The sequence below is a fragment of the Perca flavescens genome, unplaced genomic scaffold (assembly GCF_004354835.1).
Source record: "Perca flavescens isolate YP-PL-M2 unplaced genomic scaffold, PFLA_1.0 EPR50_1.1_unplaced_scaf_28, whole genome shotgun sequence".
Taxonomy (NCBI): Eukaryota; Metazoa; Chordata; class Actinopteri; order Perciformes; family Percidae; genus Perca; species Perca flavescens.
This window is the reverse complement of record NW_021166678.1, coordinates 49,385-65,000: the sequence shown is the minus strand read 5'-3', so window position 1 is coordinate 65,000 and position 15,616 is coordinate 49,385. Positions and strand designations below refer to the sequence as shown.

Here is a 15,616-nt window from a genome sequence, read left to right as displayed (position 1 = left end):
CGTGTGATGCACATGCTTCCCCCTGGGTACTGAACTACAGTAGTCAGGGTTGGATGTTCGCTGCAAAGACCAAAGAAATCGCCTGATTAACGCAACGTAATCCCGACTTCTCCCAGTCAGAAAGCTGCTAGCAGCCGGGCTAAAGCTAACATAGTTAGCCTAAAGAAACAAGGCGTCTGGCCCAACCAACGCTAGGGTTCAGAGCCTGGAAACGTAACACTAATCTCTGATATGAGGGCATTTACACGGATTTAAGTGCTCTTGGATACACAGTTTGTTGCTAGTGCGTAACATGCAGGCTCTGCATGCACACCAACCACCAATCACAATCATTGGTGATCAAACAAGCAAAGCAGCCCCGCTAGTCGACCACAGGCTGACATCTAGAGGATGCATTATTAATATCATTCACTTTAGCCTGGATTAATAGTAGTAGTATTAATACCATAGTATTAATACAATGGTGTCATCTCAACCTCTCCAAAATCTCTTCAGAAGATTTAAAGTTCTACACATTTTTATTTACATTTTTATTTTCTATGTACAGTACAGGCCAAAAGTTAGGACACCTTCTCATTCAATGTGTTTCCTTTTTATTTTCATGACTATTTACATCGTAGATTCTCACTGAAGGCATCAAAACTATGAATGAACACATATGGAATTATGTACTTAACAAAAAAGTGTGAAATAACTGAAAACATGTCTTATATTTTAGATTCTTCAAAGTAGCCACCCTTTGCTTTTTTTGATAACTCTGCAAACCCTTGGTGTTCTCTCAATGAGCTTCATGAGGTAGTCACCTGAAATGGTTTTACCTTCACAGGTGTGCTTTGTCAGGGTTCATTAGTGGAATTATTTCCTTATTAATAAAAAGCAAAGGGTGGCTACTTTGAAGAATCTAAAATATAAGACATGTTTTCAGTTATTTCACACTTTTTGTTAAGTACATAATTCCATATGTGTTCATTCATAGTTTTGATGCCTTCAGTGAGAATCTACAATGTAAATAGTCATGAAAATAAAAAGGAAACACATTGAATGAGAAGGTGTGTCCAAACTTTTGGCCTGTACTGTAGATCCACGCTCCCACAGAATCACCCCAGTAGTTGAGATTTATTATTCCCAAATAGAGCTGTTCATGTCATCTTGTAAAAATTAGTCTTTTTTTTTCATATCCGCAGGCCTATTGGGAAAAACAATATCCCCGCAGGTAGAGATGGTCATGATATTATGGTTTTTTCCTATGAATATGGTGCAGGCCTATTGATGGTAAATGTATGGTCTGTCCCCTGCAGGTAGAGATGGTAACTATGATATTATGGTCTGTCCCCCTGCAGGTAGAGATGGTAACTATGATATTATGGTCTGTCCCCTGCAGGTAGAGATGGTAACTATGATATTATGGTCTGTCCCCTGCAGGTAGAGATGGTAACTATGATATTATGGTCTGTCCCCTGCAGGTAGAGATGGTAACTATGATATTATGGTCTGTCTCCCCTGCAGGTAGAGATGGTAACTATGATATTATGGTCTGTCCCCTGCAGGTAGAGATGGTAACTATGATATTATGGTCTGTCCCCTGCAGGTAGAGATGGTAACTATGATATTATGGTCTGTCCCCTGCAGGTAGAGATGGTAACTATGATATTATGGTCTGTCCCCTGCAGGTAGAGATGGTAACTATGATATTATGGTCTGTCCCCTGCAGGTAGAGATGGTAACTATGATATTATGGTCTGTCCCCTGCAGGTAGAGATGGTAACTATGATATTATGGTCTGTCCCCTGCAGGTAGAGATGGTAACTATGATATTATGGTCTGTCCCCTGCAGGTAGAGATGGTAACTATGATATTATGGTCTGTCCCCTGCAGGTAGAGATGGTAACTATGATATTATGGTCTGTCCTCTGCAGGTAGAGATGGTAACTATGATATTATGGTCTGTCCCCTGCAGGTAGAGATGGTAACTATGATATTATGGTCTGTCCCCTGCAGGTAGAGATGGTAACTATGATATTATGGTCTGTCCCTCTGCAGGTAGAGATGGTAACTATGATATTATGGTCTGTCCCCTGCAGGTAGAGATGGTAACTATGATATTATGGTCTGTCCCCTGCAGGTAGAGAGAGATGGTAACTATGATATTATGGTCTGTCCCCTGCAGGTAGAGATGGTAACTATGATATTATGGTCTGTCCCCCTGCAGGTAGAGATGGTAACTATGATATTATGGTCTGTCCCCTGCAGGTAGAGATGGTAACTATGATATTATGGTCTGTCCCCTGCAGGTAGAGATGGTAACTATGATATTATGGTCTGTCCCCTGCAGGTAGAGATGGTAACTATGATATTATGGTCTGTCCCCTGCAGGTAGAGATGGTAACTATGATATTATGGTCTGTCCCCTGCAGGTAGAGATGGTAACTATGATATTATGGTCTGTCCCCTGCAGGTAGAGATGGTAACTATGATATTATGGTCTGTCTCTCTGCAGGTAGAGATGGTAACTATGATATTATGGTCTGTCCCCTGCAGGTAGAGATGGTAACTATGATATTATGGTCTGTCCCCTGCAGGTAGAGATGGTAACTATGATATTATGGTCTGTCCCCTGCAGGTAGAGATGGTAACTATGATATTATGGTCTGTCTCTCTGCAGGTAGAGATGGTAACTATGATATTATGGTCTGTCCCCTGCAGGTAGAGATGGTAACTATGATATTATGGTCTGTCTCCCTGCAGGTAGAGATGGTAACTATGATATTATGGTCTGTCCCCTGCAGGTAGAGATGGTAACTATGATATTATGGTCTGTCCCCTGCAGGTAGAGATGGTAACTATGATATTATGGTCTGTCCCCTGCAGGTAGAGATGGTAACTATGATATTATGGTCTGTCCCCTGCAGGTAGAGATGGTAACTATGATATTATGGTCTGTCCCCTGCAGGTAGAGATGGTAACTATGATATTATGGTCTGTCCCCTGCAGGTAGAGATGGTAACTATGATATTATGGTCTGTCTCTCTGCAGGTAGAGATGGTAACTATGATATTATGGTCTATCCCCCTGCAGGTAGAGATGGTAACTATGATATTATGGTCTGTCCCCTGCAGGTAGAGATGGTAACTATGATATTATGGTCTGTCCCCTGCAGGTAGAGATGGTAACTATGATATTATGGTCTGTCTCTCTGCAGGTAGAGATGGTAACTATGATATTATGGTCTGTCCCCCTGCAGGTAGAGATGGTAACTATGATATTATGGTCTGTCCCCTGCAGGTAGAGATGGTAACTATGATATTATGGTCTGTCCCCCTGCAGGTAGAGATGGTAACTATGATATTATGGTCTGTCCCCTGCAGGTAGAGATGGTAACTATGATATTATGGTCTGTCCCCTGCAGGTAGAGATGGTAACTATGATATTATGGTCTGTCTCTCTGCAGGTAGAGATGGTAACTATGATATTATGGTCTGTCCCCTGCAGGTAGAGATGGTAACTATGATATTATGGTCTGTCCCCTGCAGGTAGAGATGGTAACTATGATATTATGGTCTGTCCCCTGCAGGTAGAGATGGTAACTATGATATTATGGTCTGTCCCCCTGCAGGTAGAGATGGTAACTATGATATTATGGTCTGTCCCCTGCAGGTAGAGATGGTAACTATGATATTATGGTCTGTCCCCCTGCAGGTAACTATGAGAGATGGTAACTATGATATTATGGTCTGTCCCCCTGCAGGTAGAGATGGTAACTATGATATTATGGTCTGTCCCCTGCAGGTAGAGATGGTAACTATGATATTATGGTCTGTCCCCCTGCAGGTAGAGATGGTAACTATGATATTATGGTCTGTCCCCTGCAGGTAGAGATGGTCTACAGTCTTCTGTCCATGTTGGGGACCCACGATAAAGACGACATGTCGCGGACGCTGCTCGCCATGTCCAGCTCGCAGGACTCGTGCATCGCCATGCGTCAGTCCGGCTGTCTGCCGCTGCTCATCCAGCTGCTCCACGGCAACGACAAGGACTCCCTGTTGCTAGGTAACCCTTTGTCTATTTCTGCTCTTCTCTGTTTATTTCAGATTCTCTCGTTGCCTAGGTAACGGTGTCCTCACCTGTACCACTTTAGTTGTGTTGCTGAATGAGACCTGGCTACCTCTGCTATAGAAATAAAACTGCCTTGTCTCCCGTTGCCTAGGTAACTCCCGGGGCAGTAAGGAGGCCCGTGCGCGGGCGTCTGCGGCGCTGCACAACATCGTGCACAGTCAGCCGGACGATAAGCGCGGGCGGCGAGAGATCAGAGTCCTCCACCTGCTGGAGCAGGTGAGACATTACTGTGAGGAGAGCTGGACCTGGCAGGAGAACCACGAGAGGGGGACAGACCAGGAGGACAACCCCAGTGAGTTATCACACACAGAGACACACAGAGACACACAGAGACACACAGAGACACACACAGAGAGACACAGAGACACACACACAGACAGACACACACACAGACACAGACAGATACACAGACACACACACACAGACACACAGAGACACACAGACAGAGACACACAGACAGACACACAGACACACAGAGAGACAGACAGAGAGAGAGACAGAGAGACAGACGCACAGGGAGACAGAGAGACACAGAGACATACAGACAGAGATCCCTGCTCTGTGACAGGTTTCAGATCTCATTCTTATTGTTTTCCCATCAGGCCATGCTGTGCTCCATGAGAGCAACACATAAATCCTGTGTTGTAATAACGGAGTGTGTATAAATCCTGTGTTGTAATAACGGAGTGTGTATAAATCCTGTGTTGTAATAACGGAGTGTGTATAAATCCTGTGTTGTAATAACGGAGTGTGTATAAATCCTGTGTTGTAATAACGGAGTGTGTATAAATCCTGTGTTGTAATAACGGAGTGTGTATAAATCCTGTGTTGTAATAACGGAGTGTGTATAAATCCTGTGTTGTAATAACGGAGTGTGTATAAATCCTGTGTTGTAATAACGGAGTGTGTATAAATCCTGTGTTGTAATAACGGAGTGTGTATAAATCCTGTGTTGTGTGTTCAGTGCCGTCTCCTGTGGAGCACCAGATCTGTCCGGCCGTCTGCGTCCTCATGAAACTTTCTTTCGATGAAGAACATCGTCACGCCATGAATGAACTCGGTGAGGAACCCTCTGACTGCTGCACTTAACTTACCCTTTAACCCCCTAACCCTTTAACCCCTAACCCTTTAACCCCTAACCCTTTAACCCCTAACCCTTTAACCCCTAACCCTTTAACCCCTAACCCTTTAACCCCCTAACCCTTTAACCCCTAACCCTTTAACTCCCTAACCCTTTAACTCCCTAACCCTTTAACCCCTAACCCTTTAACTCCCTAACCCTTTAACTCCCTAACCCTTTAACCCCTAACCCTTTAACCCCTAACCCTTTAACCCCTAACCCTTTAACCCTTTAACCCCTAACCCTTTTAACCCTTTAACCCCTAACCCTTTAACCCTAACCCCTAACCCTTTAACCCCTAACCCTTTAACCCCCTAACCCTTTAACCCCCCCTAACCCTTTAACCCTTTAACCTTTAACCCTTTAACCCCTAACCCTTTAACCCCTAACCCTTTAACCCCTAACCCTTTACCCCCCTAACCCTTTACCCCCTAACCCTTTAACCCCCTAACCCTTTAACCCCCTAACCCTTTAACTCCCTAACCCTTTAACCCCCTAACCCTTTAACCCCTAACCCTTTAACCCCTAACCCTTTAACCCTTTAACCCTTTAACCCCCTTTAACCCTTTAACCTTTAACCCTTTAACCTGTGTGTGTGTGTGTGTGTGTGTGTGTGTGTGTGTGTGTGTGTGTGTGTGTGTGTGTGTGTGTGTGTGTGTCTACAGGAGGTCTGCAGGCGGTGGCTGAGCTCCTACAGGTGGACTGCGAGATGTTCGGTCTGAGCAGTGATCATTACAGTGTCACGCTGCGCAGATACTCCGGCATGGCGCTCACCAACCTCACCTTCGGAGACGTAGCCAATAAGGTGGGAGGAAAACAAAATCACCATAATCTTACACATCCTTCATGTTTTAAATGTTTAAACACACACACACACACACACACACACACACACACACACACACACACACAGAGAAAACACACACACACACACACACACACACACACACACACACACACACACACACACACACACACAGAGAAACACGCACACACAAACACGCACACACGCACACACACACACACAGACAGACACACAAACACACGCGCACACAAACACGCACACACGCAGAGACACACGCATGCACACACAAAAACACAGAGAAACACACACAGAAACACACACACACACACACACACACACAGAAACACACACAGAGACACACACACAGACACAGAAAACACACACACACACACACACACACACACACACACACACACAGACGGACAGATCTCAGTGCTGTTGTATATATTTCCCATCAGGCCACGCTGTGCTCCATGAAGGGCTGCATGAGAGCGATGGTTGCCCAGCTGAAGTCCGACAGTGAAGACCTGCAGCAGGTACATGTTTCTCATATCTTAGTTTTCTCTTTTTGCCAGGGAGATTATTTTATTCAGTGAATGAAGGACTATTATCCCCCATACTTATTCCGCTACATTTTTGTCCCGCTACTAGTCACAGAGCGTTGCCAACACATGCACAAAAAATACATCAAAACGTATGTTATGATCAGGAATGGTGTGCTATGACTTTTCTAAGAGATTTGCCGTGCGGTTTTCACGAAATCGGCAAAGAAAATGCTGCAAAATTTCGCATAGACTTTAATGGGAAATGTTCGGGAAATCGCCTAACGTCACTCAAAACAACCCCTCTTTGGGGCCATGCTGTATCGCCATACTTTAATGTAGAAAAATAATTACAAGTTTAAACCGATGACAAGACTTTGGCCTTTATTGGGCTGAATGGGCATTCTGATATCAAGCACGGTTTCTACCCAATCACAGTTTACGTATCGTCGTCTTTTCAGACCGTTCAGATGTTCCAGTGTGTGTGTGTGTGTGTGTATGTGGCCAGGGGAGAACAGAGGGGGGAGCTGCAGTACGATTCTCTGAAATCTTTCCAAACAAATTGCTCTCTCTCCTACAGTTTTCACTCTTCATACATCATGGTTGGTCAGAATGTAGGAAATGTTGTGCCGGTCTCAGACATGTAACTGTGGAATCCACCGGACGTAAACGTTTTGTTCTTTTCATACCAACTGCTGATAGAAACAATGAAATAAAATATCTGAAGGACACAGACTGTTCCCTGTTACCTGCTCTGTGTCCCATATATTTGACACCACAAACATAAAAACCACATCAATGTGTTCGCCAGACCTGTATTTCTCTGGTGATGATAATATTGTTATAATAATATAATAAATGTTTTGAATGACCAAACAAACTTAACCGGTATAATTGTCATTAAATGGACATGTTTGACCCATGGAAGATACTGTCTCCCCCTCCCTCCTCTACTCCCTCACTGTGGAAATCACCATAGCAACAAGTTCTTACACACACACACACCTATCATGGAGACTCTTTACGGTAGGCTGTGTTGTCCTCTCTTTACAGGACATGTCAAACAGCAGATGTTAGCCAGTGTTATTCAAGTGTGCACCAAGTAGTAGGCACACACTGTCAAAATTTCCTGCGTAATTTTCTAGTTTTGTTTATACAGCTTCCAAACTAACCCTAATAACGAGTTAACACTAATTCCTTTTGACGCCACTAGTTTTGGTTTTGTGATGTGGGCCTCGGGCAGCTCCGTAGACAAATACAGGATTGTGTTTAAACAACGTCAGCCTATCAGAGAATCTAAACCCTGACCCACTCACACTTACAGGGGAATATTTCAACTCAAGCTAACTTGTGGAATGATGCAAATTTTGCGTCCTCGCCCCAGTCGCTCTGCTACTTCTTGTTTATCCGTCTTGGGTTGACTTTGTATGTAATGGATATTAATCAGCCATAACACACCGTTAATGTTTGACATCACTGACGAGCCATTTTTTTTATATTTGTGTCCTTTTGTTTCATGTTTTCAGGTGATAGCGAGCGTGTTGAGGAACTTGTCGTGGCGTGCGGATGTCAACAGTAAGAAGACGCTGCGGGAGGTCGGCAGCGTGCGGGCGCTCTCGGGCTGTGCTCTCGAGGTCCAGAAGGTAAATACTAACATGTTATTTATCCCTAAGGAGCAGCATGTATGATTCAGAGGATCTAATATAACATTAATAATTAATAGTAAGGTTTTCATCAGTGTTTGACCACCTGAAACAAGCTTTATATGTTCCTACACGTTGAGAAAGTGAGGCGTTTAGACGCCCCTGAACCCTGAACCCGGTTCCTCTGTTTCTTCACTTTATTTGTCTTTTGTTCAGGAGTCGACTCTGAAGTCGGTGCTGAGCGCGCTCTGGAATCTGTCGGCCCACTGCACGGAGAACAAGGCAGATATCTGCGTGGTGGACGGCGCTCTGGCGTTCCTGGTGGGAACGCTGACGCACCGCAGCCACACCAACACACTCGCCATCATCGAGAGTGGCGGCGGCATCCTGCGCAACGTCTCCAGCCTCATCGCCACCAACGAGGCTCACAGGTAAACCGGGGTGAAGGAAACATGTGGAACGAAGGTGGCTGTAAAGCAGGGGTATCAAACTCATTTTCCCAGAAGGCCACACTGGAAAAAGAGAATCCCACCGAGGGCCAGACATAGAGAGATTATTGACGTGCTTTTGTTACTGCATGTCACTTTTATTTTATTTTTTTACATTTGGGTTGTTTTTGTTCCGACGTTTTTGTGTCTTTCTCAGACATTTGTCACCTTTTTGTAAATGTGTTGCTCTTTCTGACATTTTTGTTGACATGAAGCCCTACAGAAGTCATCAAGAGTTCCTTAGGCATCGTAGAATTTAGAACAATGATTACATTTTTTAACAACAACCAGTTTCTCAGCCCGATTATGAAAACTCTCTCTCTGCTTCTGGGGAATTTCTGAGTCTCAGAGTCGGCAAATCTGCCAAATTCTGCTTTGAATGTCAGGTAATTACAGTTTTAAAAAACACTTTCCTGTGTTTTTAGTTTGGCGCACAACTAGGGGGGCCAAAATTTACTATGAACCCAAATTGATATACAGGCCAGATCTAAATCTGCAAGGGGCCGGATTTAGCCCGCGGGCCTTGAGTTTGACACGTACTAGTTAGTTAGTTAGTTAGTTAGTTAGTTAGTTAGTTAGTTAGTTAGTTAATCCTGACCAAACACAAATCTAACGAAGGTTACTGTAAAGAATGTGTCTCACAGGTCTCTCCTCCCTGTGTTTGGTCAGGGTTAACTATCTAACTAGTTAGTTAGTTAGTTAGTTAGTTAGTTAACCCTGACCAAACACAAATCTAACGAAGGTTACTGTAAAGAATGTGTCTCACAGGTCTCTCCTCCCTGTGTTTGGTCTTGCAGGCAGATCCTGCGTGAGCACGGCTGCCTGCCCACGCTGCTGCAGCACCTGAAGTCTCACAGTCTGACCATCGTGTCCAACGCCTGCGGCACGCTGTGGAACCTGTCGGCCCGAGACGCCAGAGACCAGGAGGCGTTATGGGAGCTGGGCGCCGTGGGCATGCTGAGGAACCTCATCCACTCCCGGCACAAGATGATCGCCATGGGCAGCGCCGCGGCCCTCAGGAACCTGATGGCTAACCGCCCGGCGCGCTACAAGGACGCCAGCGTGGTGTCGCCGGGCGCCGGCGCCCCCTCGCTGCACGCCCGTAAGCAGAAGGCGCTGTTTGAGGAGCTGGACGCCCAGCAGCTGTCGGAGACCTTCGACAACATCGACAACCTGAGCCCCAAGGCCGCGCACCGCAAGGGCCGCGGCTGCAGCGCCGCCGCGGGAGGCGCCGCCACGCGCTCCTACACCAACACGCCGGTGCTGGCGAGCCCGAAGCACGCCGACGGGCCGAAGAGGAGCGAGGAGGCGCCGTACCCCCGGCCCGTGTTCCCGCCCAGCGTGCGAGCGTCCAGCGACAGCCTCAACAGTGTGACGAGCGCCGACGGGTACGGAAACCGCGGCAAGACCAAACCGTCCGCGGAGCCGCTGTACTCGTCCGACGAGAGCGCCGCCAACAAGTGCCTGTACAGGAAGTACCCGGCCGACCTGGCGCACAAGATCCGCAGCGCCAACCACATGGCGGACGACGACGGCGGCGAGCTGGACACGCCGATCAACTACAGCCTGAAGTACTCCGACGAGCAGCTCAACTCGGGCCGGCAGAGCCCGCGCCGCCGCGGCAGCATGGACAGCGACGAGGACGAGCCGGGCGCCCGGCGGAGAGACGGGGACGCCGCGGTGCCCGGCGCCCGCATGGCGCCCGGCCCGCGGCCGCGCTATGCTGTCGCCACGGCAACATCCAACTACAGCAGCGACTCGGCGGCCGAGCAGCCGATCGACTACAGCCTGAAGTACGGCGCCGAAGCCGCCCGCAAAGAGACGGGCTCCCCCGCGGCCCCCCCTCCTCCCCCGCCCTCCGCCAACAAGCTCCGCCTCCCGGCCGCCTCGGCCAATCAGCTCCGCCTCCCGGCCAACTCGGCCAATCGCGCGGTGGAGTCGACGCAGACGTACTGCGTGGAGGACACGCCGATCTGCTTCTCGCGAGGCTCCTCCCTCTCCTCGCTGTCCTCCGAGGACGAGGACGACGGGGACGCCGGCGCCAGGAAGCGCCGAGCTGGCGGCGCCCCCCGCAACGACTACCCCACGCTGCCCGTCGGCGAGAAGGACGCCGCGCAGCACGCCGCGGAGCAGCAGAGGAAGGAGGCCGAGAGCCAGACGGCCGCCGCCGCCGCTGCCGCTGCCGCTCCGTCGTCACGGGGACGGCGCGGTCACCACCACCATCACGGCCACGCCCACCACCACGTGACATCATCGTCCGGCGCCCGGACGCCGAAGAGCCCCCCCGAGCCGCCGTACGCCCAGGAGACGCCGCTGATGTTCAGCCGCTGCACCTCGGTCAGCTCCCTGGACTCCTTCTCCACCTCGTCCATCGCCAGCTCCGTGCGCTCCAGCGAGCCCGGCAGCGGCGTGCCGAGCGGCGTGGTCAGCCCCAGCGACCTGCCCGACAGCCCGGGCCAGACCATGCCGCCCAGCCGCGCCAAGACGCCGCCGCCGCCGCCGCCGGAGCAGGGCGCGGCGGAGGAGGAGGAGGAGAATAAGGAGCAGCGGGAGGAGAGCGGCGCTGACGTGCTGCTGCACTTCGCCACGGAGAGCACGCCGCGCGGATTCTCCCGCGCCTCCAGTCTGAGCGCGCTCAGTCTGGACGAGCCGTTCATCGCCGCGGAGATGAAGGAGGCGACGGACGGCGAGAGGAAGGAGGAGGAGCCGGCCGAGCCGATCCTCGACCAATCGGACGACGACGACGACGACATCGAGATCCTGGAGGCGTGCATCAACATGGCCATGCCCAAGTCGTCACGGAAACCAAAGAAACAGCAGCAGGCGGCGCCGAGGAAACACAGCCAGCTTCCTGTTTACAAGCTCCTCCCCCCTCACAGCCGCGGCCAATCGCAGCAGAGGAAGGAGGCGCCGCCGGAGGAGGTGCCGAGAGTTTACTGCGTGGAGGGAACGCCGCTCAACTTCTCCACGGCAACCTCGCTCAGTGACCTCACCATCGACTCGCCGCCCAATGAGGAGGCAGCAGTGACTCTAGCCCCGCCCCCCTGCAGCCAGAGGAAGGGGGCGGGGCTTCCTGAGGAGGCGGGGCTTCCCGAGGGGGAGAACGGTGATGACATCCTGGCGGAGTGCATCAGCGCGGCCATGCCCAAACCCAAACCCAGGAAACACCAAGCCCCGCCCCTCCCCCCCCCCCCACCTCTTAGCCTGCAGCAGGCGCAGAAGAAGAAGCCCACCTCGCCGGTGAAGCCGATGCCACAGCGGGCACCGTACGGTGTCCCCACGGCAACCGCCGCCAAAGCTAAACCGGGGTTTGCCTTTGACTCGCCGCATCACTACACGCCCATCGAGGGCACGCCCTGCTGCTTCTCCCGCAACGACTCGCTGAGCTCGCTCGACTTCGACGAAGACGACGGCGCCGAGAAGGACGAAGACAAGAAAAGCAGAGAAGAAGAAGGCAGGAAGAGGAAGCAGCAGACGGCCGCCGTGTTCCCCCGACCCAAAGCGGCGAGCAACCCGCCGGCGCCGGACGAGCAGCAGAAGTTCTCCATCGAGGACACGCCCGTCTGCTTCTCCAGGAACTCGTCTCTGAGCTCGCTGAGCGACATCGACCACGAGAACAACAACAAGCCGCCGCCGCCGCCGCCAGAGCAAGATGGCACCAAAGCAGGAAGCAGGAAGTCTCCGCCCCCGGAGCCGCTGAAGCCCCGCCCCCCGGCGGCGTGCGGCTACGCGCCCAGAGCCTTCCACGTGGAGGACACGCCCGTCTGCTTCTCCAGGAACTCGTCTCTGAGCTCGCTGAGCATCGACTCGGAGGACGACCTGTTGCAGGAGTGCATCAGCTCCGCCATGCCCAAGAAGAAGAAGAAGAACGCCACGCCGGGCGCCGCGGCGCCGCTCACGCTCCCCAAAGACGAGGACGGCATCCTGGCCGAGGAGGAGCCCTCGGAGGCGCCCAGAAGCCCCGCCTCCCCCGACTCTGAGTCGTTTGATTGGAAGGCGATCCAGGAGGGCGCCAACGCCATCGTCAGCAGCCTGAACGCCGCCGCCGCCGCGGCGCTGTCTCGCCAGCCGTCCTCCGACTCCGACTCCATCTTGTCCCTCAAGTCTGTGGGCTCGCCGCTCCGCCTGCCGGCAGCCAATCACAGCGCAGAGGAGGCGGAGGAGAAGGAGGAGAAGCGCGGGGGGGCGAGGATCCTGAAGCCCGGCGAGCGCAGCACGCTGGAGGCCAAGAAGAAGAAGGAGGCGGAGCTTGAGGAGGAGGACGCCAAGGCGCTGCGAGGCGGGAAGAAGGTGTACCGCAGCCTGATCACGGGGAAGCCGCGCGGCGAGCAGGCGGCCCGGGGGCGGAGCAAACCGCGAGCAGCCACCGCCGGCAGCAGCGACAGTGCCGACCGAGGGGGCGGAGCCTCTCGGGACTCCACGCCATCTCGCTCCTCCACGGCAGCCAATCAGAAGGCAGGAAAGCTGCTGCAGACGCCGCGCACCGCATCTCCAGGAAGTGCGTCGTCGTCGTCGTCTGCGACATCCAGACCGGCCAAACCGGGCGCGGCGCCGAGGAGCGGCGGCGGCATCCCGCGCAGCGAGTCGGCCCCGAGGGTCGCCGTCTCCACGGCAACCAAGAAGCCGAAGGCGGAGCCGGAGAAGCCGGCGCTCGTCCGCCAGTCGACCTTCATCAAGGACGCCCCGAGCCCCACGCTGAAGAGGAAGCTCGAGGAGTCCGCCGGCGCCGCCAGCCGCTCGCACTCAGAGAGCCCGTCACGCCCACAGGAAGTGACATCATCACGCTTCAGCCGCACCGGCACCTGGAAGCGGGAAAACGGCGGCGGGGCGGGAGGAGCTGGCGGCGGGAAACACTCGACGTCGTTACCGCGCGTCGGCACGTGGAAGAGGACGGGCAGCTCGTCCTCGGTGCTGTCGGCGTCCTCGGAGTCCAGCGAGAAGGGGGGGGGGCAGGCGGGCCGCGGCGGCGGCGGCGAGGAGGCGAAGGGGACGTGGAGGAAGAAGAGCGGCGGCGAGCCCTCGGCCAGCGACGTGTGGGTGCGTCTGGAGGATTGTCCCGTCAACAACCCGCGCTCGTCCTCGTCCTGCTCCGCCCGCTCGCCGAGCGCCAACGCCCCGCCCGTCATCGACAGCCCCGCCTCCTCCAACCTCAACCTGCGCCGGAGCTGCGAGAGCCTCGACGACAAGCCGGCGCCGCCCGAACGCCATCAGCAGCCGCAGCAGCGCGGTCCGCAGCGCAGCGGCGCCGTGGCGGCGCGGGTCAGCCCGTTCAACTACACGCCCAGCCCCAGGAAGACCAGCGGCGATGTCATCGTCAGCACCACGCCAACCACCACGACATCGTCCTCCACCACGCCCACGCGGCCCTCGCTCATCCCCACGCCCGTCACCAAGAAACGGGAGCCGAAGGGCGGCGAGGGCGGAGCCGGCGGCGGCGAGCGCGGCTCATACATCGTGACCTCGGTGTGAAAAGAAACTGAAAGACTCTGAAACGGTGGGACACAAAATGGCCGTTGAGACAGTTTGAAATGGAGGAGAAAGTGAGTCTGTATTTAAGTGCTAAGCCCCGCCCCCACACCTCCCTCCTTTCCCCTCATTGGCTCCTCTCACCTGTCAGTCAAGGTTCTTTATTCAACGAGAGAAAACTTTAATGAACTTTTTATGTTTTTATACCACTAAAATGATGTGTAGCGCTTAGCTCCGCCCCTTTCTGCCTGTGTTCCTGCATGGCCCCGCCCCCTAAAGATGACAGTTACCATGGTTACATAACAAGATGACAGTTACCGTGGTTATATAACAATGACGAGGACAATGATGATGATGTTTCTGCTAGCTGTAGCGTCAGAGCTCATTCTGCTCTGGTGGAAGTTTTCATGTCTTTTTGATTGGTTCTGATGAACTGTGGAGACAGTTTGGGGAGTTGAACGTGTCTTCTATCCTAAAATAATCCAAAATGTCCCGTTTGTTTTGATTCTTAAGAAAGAAATCCTTTTCAACCGGGACATCATTTTATTTTTCATTCATTCAGGAGCAGAAACAATTTGAAATGTTTAAATGAAAGATTCTTAGTTTCTCAGAACCTCACTCGTTTACTCCAGAGAGGGAAGCTTGCTGCCAGCTGACTGAACTCAACCAATCAGAGAGGGTAGCTTGCTGCCAGCTGACTGAACTCAACCAATCAGAGAGGGTAGCTTGCTGCCAGCTGACTGAACTCAACCAATCAGAAACACTTAGAAAGCCGTGAGGAACAGTTGGAGTGAATTTTTAAGGACTTTGGATGAGAAATCGTCAGTTGGCTGAAAACTTTCCTCTCTGTATCGCCTTGGAAACAAATAACACTGTAAAACGTAAGTTATTGCTGTAAAACCTTAAAACCTTTTAACTTTGAAGCACATAATTTAAAACAAAAATGATTTTTGCCAAAAAAGTTTCCACAGTGTTAATCATGGCTGTATTCACTGTTTTTATGTTGATGCTGACGGAAAATGACTTAAAGGCAAAAACGTTTTGGTGAAATGTTAAAGAGATGAACAATAAAATTCAACATGTTAACAAACCTGGCTTTGCTTCTGACTGGCTAGTAGTCCTTACCTAGGTACTGTCAGGGCACATCCTCATACTCTCCTGACTGGCTAGTAGTCCTTACCTAGGTACTGTCAGGACCCTCATACTCTGCTTCTGACTGGCTAGTAGACCTTAAGATGAGATGCTTCTAAAAAGTAATACCTTTGTTTTACTAAGAGCTAAGAGTTTTCATTGGGCATTTTGTTTTGTTTTTTACTTCAAGGCTTTTTTAAGTAGCATGAACACTAACGATACGTAACGTGAACCCAGCTATATCAAGTATTACTGATATTATTTAGTTAGATGAACTTCATTTTCTCAGAAAGCATAACTCACTTGTA

General features: G+C 51.4%; 1 protein-coding gene across 1 annotated transcript in view; it reads left to right on the top strand.

Annotated features, from left to right (window-relative positions):
• apc (APC regulator of WNT signaling pathway) overlaps nt 1-15,271 on the top strand; it is a 23,359-nt gene extending 8,088 nt beyond the window's left edge. Inside the window, exons 11-18 of the mRNA XM_028572643.1 lie at nt 3,870-4,047; nt 4,205-4,405; nt 5,078-5,173; nt 5,899-6,038; nt 6,497-6,574; nt 8,107-8,223; nt 8,440-8,654; nt 9,509-15,271. Coding sequence (XP_028428444.1) covers nt 3,870-4,047; nt 4,205-4,405; nt 5,078-5,173; nt 5,899-6,038; nt 6,497-6,574; nt 8,107-8,223; nt 8,440-8,654; nt 9,509-14,180 — 5,697 coding nt within the window. The 3' untranslated portion in view covers nt 14,181-15,271. The remainder of the gene's footprint in view (nt 1-3,869; nt 4,048-4,204; nt 4,406-5,077; nt 5,174-5,898; nt 6,039-6,496; nt 6,575-8,106; nt 8,224-8,439; nt 8,655-9,508) is intronic.
• The last annotated feature ends 345 nt before the right edge of the window (nt 15,272-15,616 follow it).